Source organism: Sorghum bicolor, chromosome 10 (genome assembly GCF_000003195.3).
Source record: "Sorghum bicolor cultivar BTx623 chromosome 10, Sorghum_bicolor_NCBIv3, whole genome shotgun sequence".
Lineage (NCBI taxonomy): Eukaryota > Viridiplantae > Streptophyta > Magnoliopsida > Poales > Poaceae > Sorghum > Sorghum bicolor.
In genome coordinates, this window is record NC_012879.2 from 53352358 (window position 1) to 53363114 (window position 10757).

General features: G+C 43.9%; 1 protein-coding gene across 1 annotated transcript; it reads left to right on the top strand.

Annotated features, from left to right (window-relative positions):
- On the top strand, positions 743-10547 carry LOC8067649 (two-component response regulator ORR25). The gene is made up of 8 exons (XM_021449899.1): positions 743-803; positions 1304-1417; positions 1542-1709; positions 5787-5916; positions 6052-6116; positions 6207-6283; positions 6658-7932; positions 10049-10547. The coding sequence occupies exons 1-8, from the start codon at positions 743-745 to the stop codon at positions 10103-10105; spliced, it is 1947 nt and encodes a 648-aa protein (XP_021305574.1). The 3' UTR covers positions 10106-10547.

The following is a 10757-nucleotide window of genomic DNA, read 5'->3' on the forward strand; positions in this document are numbered from 1 at the left end:
GTACTTCATAAATATTTACCCTAAAGATAATAAACATATGTCAGTGGGTTGCACCAAAGTCGTACATTTTTTAATTGAACCTTAGTGACCGCACACGGACACATGAGCTTCAAGGACTTTCATATCGGATGCGAACACGTGGATCTAGTTTTCGTATCATAATCGGGTAGCACACAGACATGTGAACGTTTAGTGGAGTATGATTCATATCGGGCGCGGGAGTAGGGATAAAATTTGGTATCACTGGACAAATGATGACTTTAAGATATTTTTAGGTATATATATATATATATATATATATATATATATATATATATATATATATATATATATATATATATATATAGAATAGAATATAGCTAGCTAGCTAGATAGAGATAGACGTAGAGATAGAGATTATAAATATATTCATTAACTCCCTGTTTATTTTTATACATATATAATAATTTTTTGGACGTATATTATACATATATAATAAATATAATAATAATATAAATATATAATAATAATCTAATAGTATTTTAGTATAAAAAACAAATGAGCTAAAGATTTTGGCAGTTTGACCGGCGTGGACCACACCAGGTCAGCAGCGCTTGCCATACCAGGATCCCCTCGCCTCCCTCGCCGGCACCTCCATGCAGCAGATGCAGCAACAGAAACCCAATAGGGTGGACGATAGATAGGTGGGGATGGAGACTCTCATGAAAGCAGGTCGGAGCTCTCCAATCACGTCGCCTACGCCATGGCCGGCGAATCCACGTCTCCCGGCAGCTCCTCGCCGTCGGGACCGGCGGCGAAGACTGGTGAGTCCGGCCGCTGCAGACCTAGAAGCTCCAGGGATTAAACCGCGGGCGATTCTAGAGTGGTTTGGCTGGTTTTCCACCCATCAAGAAGCTGAAGCGAGCAGCACACAAGCGACGAACAATGCCAGCAAGTCCGGTGGTGGAAGCAGAGGGTAACTGAAGGCAGGAATTAATGCTAGGGAAATTCCAGCTCGCAGGGATGAACACCTTCCATCTTTGCAGCGCCTGCATTCGAATTCCCACCCCCGCTCCTCCCCCAATCCCCCTCGCCCCTGCTATAAATCCCCCTTCCGAGATGGAAATTCCACATCGCTGCGCTTCAGCCGGAAATCGCCTCGCATACTTCGGTTTTTCTCTGTCTCCGTTTGCTCCCCGGAGGTTCGTCTCGGACGGAATCCATTGCAGCAGGTAAGCAAGTTAGAGTCTTCTCGGGTTCCTTGCTGGGATTTGGTGGTCGGCGGCTGCTTTCATGGGACTGATCGTATACTTTTTTGATATAGGGGAAGAAATGGCCGCGGACACCTTCCCAGCTGGGCTGCGCGTGCTCGCCGTCGAACACGACCGCGTCTGCAGCAAGATCCTAGAGAGGCAGCTGAAGTACTGCAACTACAACGGTCTGTGTTCTTGCCTTCTTAGCCGCCCCTATTTCGCCCCGATTCCGTTGTGATACTATTTTAGGCCAGACGATGATTTTTTTTGGATGATTTTATTTTTACGGTTGGATTCTGGTGGACACAGCAACAATGGTGACGAACGCCCAGACGGCGTTGGACATGCTCAGGGAGAGGAAAGAATACGGGAACCAGTTCGACCTGGTGATCAGCAACGTCGCCATGCCCAAGCCCAACATGGACGGCTTCAAGCTCCTCGAGCTCATCGGCCTGGAGATGGATCTCCCAGTCATCAGTAAAGCCCTTGCTCAAACTCATTTTCCCCATTTTTATGCATGACATTCTTCTGATCATGGAGAGAATAGCAATTATGAGAATTTATAGTACTACCATTTTTGGATGTTATTCTGGATTGATGCATTGAGTGGCTTATAACTAGGTTGGCATGCGGTATCTAGAGCTGCTGGTTATGAATGTTTGAGTAGGATATCAATAAATGGCACATATGCCAATCAATATAAGTCTTGACTTCAGGGGTGCATATGTTATGTTTAGATACAATCAAGCCAATGACTGTCTTACCGTTTGTGTTCTAGTTTTGTATGTTACTGTTTGTTCCTAAGTGCCAAGTACAGTGGAGCTGGCTACTTATTTTTGTCATTTGTAGCTTCATACTTACAGTTCGTTTGTAAGCACTGCATATGGGAACTAAAAATTTTATCCGTTTTTGGTCCGTTAGACTGTTACTGTTTGTTCATAAGCACTAGATAGTGTTGATTGACCTCTTAATGATATTGCTTTTGGTTTCATACGTTACAGCGCTTTCATTAGCCCTATGAAAAGTAAAATTGTTTTTGTACTTGTATGTGTCACCATTTGTTCATAGCCAAGTCGACCTCTCACTGTTTTCAGTTTTAGGTTACATATATGTTGCGGTTTCCCCTATATTGAATTTTGTTATTTGTAGTTTTGTGCATTAGCGTTCATTTTTTTGAGGAAACAGGAGGAGCCAGAGGCTTCTACTGTAAAAATAGGCCATTCAAATCTCGGCTCATTTTATTATCCTCATCCCGATATAGATTTGGACTCTTTATTTTTGTTGCCTCCGGAACATAAGGTGGACACCATCCGCATGCTGGACCTGCACATGTACAGCCATCTAAATCCCATGGTGCAATCTAGCGGGTGTCGAGACCTGGGAGTGGTCACAACATCGACTGGTGGAGGCGCCATCGTGGTGACCGGTGGTGGAATGTGGCAGCGCTATGTGGTGCACGCCTGCCTATGACCCTATGCCTTCTCCGCGCTGGATGGTTGTTGTTCCGCACTACGTAGGGAAGAGAGGTCTTCCGATGAAGAACGGCGAGGAGCGGTGCTCCTCCCCTACCCTTGTCACTACAGACTCTGAGGTTGCCACCCGTGGGGGAAATTGCATGTCCGCCGCCCGCGGGGGAAACCACATGCTCAAGATCCCTGACGCAGTGGATGAGATCGAGGTCCTCTGCATGGCAATGGACAACTTGAAGGATCTGTGAAGGGGTGCGACGCTGAATCAGCTACAGATCTCGCATCTCCCACACCTGCCGACGTGCTAGGAGGCCGCGCACAGCAGCCTGCAGCCGCACCACTGCTAACACCTCACGGCTAAGCATTTTCTCCATTGGCTCCGTCGCGATGTCTGTCGGCTGCTCGATCTGCTGCCAACTTCTCACCCTCGGCTTGGATCTGCTGGGTACCGGTTATGGTGACGGTGGTGGTCGTCGATTGTTAGGATTTTAGGCCTCCAAACGCGCACAGAGAGACACCACCTGCTAGGTGAGGTCTGCTAGTGCCTTAGCGATGGGATACGGCAGTGGGCACAGAGCGAACTATTCTTCCACTTTTTTGATTATCCTATCTGAAGTTGGTAGTTTCTGTTGTAGGAGCAGCCACAGAAAGAATTTACATTTTGGTTCGACCTTGCGCTTCCAGATCCTGTTCTATCCCAAGTCTGGATGTTTCCCAATTTCTTGCACTTCATATGCTGATTTTAGCTGTGTATGATCTTGATGTTGTAAACCTCCAAATTATATCATCCTCCACTGTAGTCAGGGTGACATCCTGCAATTGTGCCCAGAGATGCACGAATTGGCACAGTTCTATGTCTGTGGTCATCCACCTTAGACTGCACATTCATGTCCTGTTCGTGAGAGCCTTGGTGACACTTTGGTTTTTGCGGAGTGCAAGCTTGAAGCAGCTTTTGGTGCTTTGTCTCTTTTGGTGCAGTGCCTTTGAGCCAATTGTCTGTCCAAAATTTTGTTTTTTGAACCATTGCCAACATGTATCTCTGTGCAACACTTGAATAGCTCTTTTTCTGTGTTGTTGAGGCTGATTGGTAATCCAGCAAATGGTTTATGAGCTTTCCATTTGAGCCATGCCCATCGGAGACGCAAGGCTCTATTGAATGCAGCTAAGCTCTTAGTGCCCAGTCCTCCTAGTTTTTTTTGAACTGCATACTCTAATCCAGTTTACTGGACAGTGGCCCCTCCTTGCATCATCTGCCCCTTTCCATAAGAAGTTTCTTCTAATTCTATCTATACGCTTAATAGCCCATTTGGAGGGTGAGAATGCTGTCATCAATGCAGATTCATCACATCTAATTTATTATACCTCCGTATGATACTTGATTCCAATCCGATTGTTGTCCTGAAGGCTGCTAGTATCCTCTGGACGGCTGTGAGGTCTTGCTGTGTGGGTTTATCAAAAAGTGATGCGTCATCTGCATATAAGCTGGTTCTTATCCGGATTGGGTTGGATCCATTTGGGGATAGGATTCCTTGTTCAGTTGCCTTCTCAAATATTTTACGAATTGGGTCAATTGCTAGGATGAAGAGCATCGGTGAGAGTGGATCCCCCTGCCTAAGTCCTCATTGGTGCCATATGGGTGATCCTAGCAAACAATTGAGGATGATCCGAGATGAGGTGGATGACCAGATTAAGCAAATGAGGTCCTGCCAGCATTGTTCAAATCCTAACCTATGTAGAATTCCAACATATAATCCCACCTGATACTGTCAAAGGCCTTGCTAACGTCCAGTTTGGCGTTTTCAAGCGGTGGAAATGGTTGACAGTACCTGTTGCACCATACTGAAAATTATCTAGGATGCTCCTTCCTTTGATAAAGATGGTCTGGCTATGTGAGACCATATTGTTAAGATCCGGAGACAATTGGTTTGCCAACAGTTATCCCATTATTTTGGCCATGCTGTGCATAAGACTTATCAGTCTATAGTCAGCAGCTGTTATGACTCCTTTCTTCAGTATTAGGATGACATTTGCTGAATTGAGAAGGTTCCAGTGTGAAGCTCTGAGGTTGTATAGTTGGTGGATGGCTTACATCAAGTCGTGCTTGACAATTTGCCAACATGTTTTATAGAACAGACCTGTGAAGCCATCGAGGCCTGAGGCTTTTTTAGGCTGCACCTAAAAAATCACCTTCTTAACTTCTTCTGTGTATGTTCAAACTCTCCCAGTTCGTGTGAAGTCGTGCTTGACAATTTGCCAACTGCTCCAGATCGTGTCTTTGTATGTTCAAACTCTCCCAGTTCAATGTGTTCATCCTTGGTGGGTTTGTGTAGTATTGTAGCAGGATGTGTGCCTTGTCTTGGTGTGCTGTAGAAGTTTTGTCCCCCATTTTTCGTGTGGGAGTGTAGAAGTTCACATTTTCAGATTTCATCTAATTTTTTTACTGCAATTTGGATCGAAAGTTTGTGAATTTCATTAATTTCAGCTGTGGAAGATATTTTTATCAAATCCAAATCCAAATTGCTGAATCAATCTAGCTACTGAACTGTTGGTTGTAGTTCATTTCATATGCTACTGTTTGTTCATATGTAGTAGGTGCAATCAGTAACTACTAAATATTGTTTCTTGTAGTTTCATGTGCTACCGATTGTTCATATTTAAGTAATAGAGCAATCAATCTAACATTGAATCTTGTCATTTGGGGTATGGTTCATACATTCCCATGGATTAGTAAGCTCTAGGCGCAACCCATATAACTTTTGAATTTGTGGATTGCAGGTTGGCTCGTTATCGTTGGTTTTCATGATAACTAGTTGTTTCCATTAGGATGTGAACAATGCCCCATTCTAATAAATTTGTAAAGTTTCTTTTATGAAATTATGAATGACAAAAGTGGAAATGGTAGAGAATTGCATTTATTGCTTAAAAATGAATGTAAATGACACATGTAATGCCTAAAAAAAGCTGAATTTGAAAAATATGCCTTGTCAACTGAACATGAAGGCCGCTAGATCATTTAATGTCTAGTTTATTGAGCTTGTTGACTTCTTTATACCATAATTGACTTATGTTGCCTTATGTCATGCAGTGCTATCCGCGAACAGTGAGACACAAACTATAATCAAAGGGATAAAGCATGGAGCCTGTGATTATATGGTAAAGCCAGTGCGCCTCGAACAGCTTAGGGGCATATGGACACATGTGGTGAAGAATAGGAAGTTTCCATCTGGGGATGGTGATAATGTTGAGAAGGTTGGAGCAAACCACGCCAAGAAGTATTCAAGGAAAAACAAAAAGGCTGTGGATGTTGCTGATGAGGACAATGAGAGCACATCAACCCAGAAGAAGCAAAGGGTCCAGTGGTGTGGTGAACTACACCGGAAGTTTGTAGAAGCTGTCAATCAGATTGGCATGGACAGTAAGTTCTCACATTTCATGGCTTTATCTATCAATAATTCTTATGTTAAATCTGTTTCTCTTGACAAATATTTTGTTGCTGTAAATGCAGGGGCTGTTCCTAAGAAGATATTAGAAGTCATGAATGTGGAAGGCCTAACTAAACAGAATGTCGCCAGTCATCTGCAGGTTTTGTTTCTACTCTTATGCTCAATCATTATGCTTGTGTTCCCATCCACTATACTATTGTTAAAGATATTTCGATAGAACTTGTTTCTGCACCATTTCCATCTCAAACTCAATATTGTGTTTATGTCAATGGAATTTGTGTGTCTGACACTTCAACAATTCAACTGGAGCACATGTCTGCCACACACAAAGCTCTACTAGCATACACACATGTATTGAGTTTGGTATGTTATACACATTTACACTTCTGGAGTTAGTTTTTTCTCTCCTGAATTTCTTTTGCCTCACCCCATGATTAAAAGCTCACTTCACTCATTTTATGGCCTTCTCTTTTTTTTCTTAACAAAATGTACTTGTCTATTTTGTGATTTCAGAAGTACCGAATCTTTCTCAGAAAGCTCAGGGAGGGCACACTTAAGAATTCTAATCCATTTGCTGATGAAACTGAAGCATTGCGGAGAAACATGAGCCTCCCATCCTTCATTGGCTCTCCAAGCTCAAGCAACCATTGTGCAAAAATGAATTCCTCATCTGCAATTGGAACGCAAGCTTCGCTGCACACAGGGTCAGTTCAGGTCATGAGCTCTCAGAAAAACCTGGGCATTCCTCAATCAAACATGGAACCAGTTGGCCACTGTGTCAACCTGCCCAAAGATGGTGTGCCTATGGCAGTGCAGGATATCAGCAGATTCATCTCTTCTGGCAAGTCCTACGCACCTGTATCGAGTGGATGGCTGCCAGGTGCAAGCCAGTGCTTTCCTTCTGGTCCTTCTGGAAGCTCCTTTGCAAATAGTTCAAATGGTGTGGTGTTGAACGCAAGCAAACCTTTCTTTGTTGATATATCTGGGGGTTCATTTGCAAATATCTCAAATGACAGTCCACCATTGACCTCGAACATGTCCTTTTCTTTGTCTCGTTCCTGCAGCTCCTATGCGAGTATATTGCCTGGCAAGATTTTGGGGTCAAGCAGAGGTATTCCTTTTGAAGACATATCAGATGGTGAGATATTGGCTCCTCCTGGTCATTTACCATTGCAGTCTCCTGACTTGGTGAACCAGCCTTCGATTCAGTTTCAATCATGTTCTGCTGGCAAATTTAACCAGGTTGCCAGCGAAGCTCACCAAATTGCAGGACCTAGCAACTCCTCGAAAGCTGCTGTGCCGTCAAGGTTTTCTGATCTTGGTCATAATGTTGGAACATCTGAAGATCCTTCACAGGGTAACATTTTCAAGATCAACCAGTTGTCAAGATTTGCAGGCTCCTCTGGACAGATTTCAACTTTCAGAAATGAGTATAAGAGGAAAATTGCAGGAATCATGGGAAACACTGTACCAATGGTAGGTTTCAGAGAGCAGGTGGCAACATCTAGTTTTGGAAACAACACACACTCTACAGCGATGCCGATTGGCAATTCTGCTTTGGCTAGTTCTTCAAGCACGAGACCTGACCTTCAGATAGACAACAATTCTGCCATGCCGACCCAGGTGCTGAATGGCGATGGTGCAAGTGACAACCTCCATGTAGGTAGCACTATTCAGCAAGCTGTTAGTGACCAAGTGAATAACATCAATGAATTCGTCGTGGGAACAAGTGAGGCACAGAATGAGGAGAGCGATGACTGGGATGATCTCCTTGCTTACTTTAATCAAGTAAGATACTTTCTCCACTTTTTTATGCATAAAATCTGTCTGTCTTGATTTTCACTTAATTCATTCCACATTTTTGTGCAAAAGTAAATTAACACATGAAGAATTTACCTAACTGATGTTGGTTTAATTACTTCTAGTTGTTAGTACTTAGCGCATTGCTCATCAATCATCATGCTTGTTCATGCATAACTCGACCATAAGGCATGTTAAATTGCTAGCTTATTATTATTTTTTTTGAAACGGCCGGCAGGAGCTCTGCCCGGCATATATTAATAGAGAAGTAGAGTAAGTTTATAACAAAAGGAAAATTCAAAAAGAAGGGAAAAACATAAAGTCAAAGGAGCTCCCCTAGAGGACTACTCGAGAGGTAAGATCTCCTTGAGCCTCTTGGCACCTGCCAGACACCAGGTCCTCGCTTCCTCCTTGATTTTTGAAATTAGGCTTTCCGAAGTAGAATGACGTCTTTGAAAAATCCTATTATTGCGTTCCTTCCAGAGCTCCCAAGCCACCAGGATTGTCAATGACCGGATGGCTTTAAAAGGCATGCCCTCAGCCTTTCTGACCGCTCTCCACCAAATGCTCACAGATTCAAAGGAAGCCCAGCCTGAAGGGTTAGGGAACTGTCCCTCGATCCAAGTCCTTACTGCAGACCAAACTCTTTGGCAGTATTGACAATGTGCAAGCAAGTGTACCACTGATTCATCTGTGCTATGACAAAGTGGACAAAACCGTTGGTTTGGCCAACCTCTTCTAGCCAAGCGATCTGCTGTCCAAAGACGATCTTGGATAGCCAACCAAGCAAAAAACTTACATTTTGCTGGTGCCCAGGGCTTCCAAATTAGAGTATCTAGTTCAGTGTTTATCGATCCATGAAATTGAGCCATGTAAGCTGATTTTGTTGAATAATCACCACTGGTGTTTAGCATCCATTCAATATGGTCAGATGTGTTCACATTGAGGTGTATATGCTGTAGACGATCCCAAAGGGAGACAAATTGTGTCAACTTCTGATGTGTGTTGATCGCTGGAATGTTTATGTCTTGCACCCATGAATTGCCCTGCAGCGCCTGCTGTACTGTTTTGTTCTTCTTCTTGCTTGCTGAAAAAATGTCTGGAGCTATGTCTTTTGGTGATGCGCCATCCAGCCATGCCGAATGCCAAAAAAGAGCCTTGGCACCATTCCCAAGAGTAACCTTTGTTGCTGCATTGAAGAGTTGTCGATCAGTTTCATCACAGGGTACATCCATTCCTACCCATGGTTTATTTTCAGAGCGCCAACCATGCCACAGCCAGCGCAGGCGAAGCGCTCTTGCAAACCTGTAGAGGTCGAGGATACTCAGCCCTCCGAGCTTGGTAGGGCGGTTACAACGCTTCCAATTTACCTTGCATTTGCCACCTGAAATTTGATGAGCCCCGACCCAAAGGAAGCGGCGTCTTTTGCAGTCAAGTTTCTTGAGTATGTCCTTTGGAGGGTTGAGAGCAGTTAGGAAATAGATAGGCTGTGAGGAGAGGACAGATTTCACAAGAGTGTTGCGTCCTGCAAGGTTGAGTAGTCTCCCTTGCCAATGTGCTAGGCGGCCTGCTGCCTTGTCTAAAAGCGATTGACAGTCTACTTTCTTCAAGCGGCTGAGAGTGAGGGGCAAACCAAGATATTTGAAAGGGAAGCCTACAATAGCCGCTGGAAAGTCAGCAAGAACCGCTCGAACGTCGATATTACTACATCTGATCGGCGCAACCAAACTCTTGATAAGGTTGGTCACAAGGCCAGTCACCTGGCCAAAGTGGTGAAGGATTTCCTTAAGTGCAGCAACATCATTTGCAGTTGGTGATAAGAAGATGACAGCATCATCCGCATAGAGGGAGGTTCGCAGCCTTGCCCGTCGGCCCCTGAGCTTTGTTAGAATCCCTCGGTCGGTGGCGCGTTCCAAAATGGTTACGAGAGGATCGATGGCCAAGACAAAGAGGAGCGGCGATAGAGGGTCTCCCTGTCGTAGGCCTCGGCCATTTGCTAGCTTATTATAAATTTATTCCTTCTATACTATCTGGCTTTGCATGTGGAATTGATGACTACTGCTTATATGATGTTTATCTAACTGAACTGGTTTTCTTTCAGCAGGATTTCATCAACAATGGTGGTCCTTTCATCGATGGGGACTGGGGGTCTTCCCCTTGACGTCATCTCTGGAAAAGAGATGTTTCTGCAGTGCCCAGCTGCTAACCAATTCATGGTTCCTGCATGTTGTATGCACAAATTTGCACTAGTTGTAGCAGGCTAGCTAGGAGGTGGCCATCTTGGATGGAATCCCCATGTTTCTCTAGTGCAGTCGTGGTTCTCTTTTGAACCAGCTGTAGCTTTTAACCTTTGGGCCTACTTTGGCAACGGAAAGGAAATTTTCCCAGGGAAGATTGCCCACCGGTGGAAATTTTTGGACTTGCTGTTCCCGCTTCTTTCCCAGGGCAGAAAACCATGTGTGGGATAGCTTTCCTGTTGCTATTTGGCAACAAGGTGCCCGCGCAGGGAAGTTGACTTCTGCCAATTGATTTCTGCCAACGTACATGCAAAGCCAACCAAAGTACGTGCTAGCTGAGAGTGACTTGAGCAGAAATACACAGTTCGTCACAAATGGAATCAAGACAAAGTTCATGACTAGAAATACACAGTTTTTTTTTGAACTGGGAATTACTTCTGCCGATGCACATGCAACAAAAAACAATGTCTTAGAAAATCAAGAAAAAACATATTTTTTTAATAATATAATGAAATCACCACAGATAAATGCCAACCACATTATTTTCATGCACATGATGCATGAAAAATCACAAGA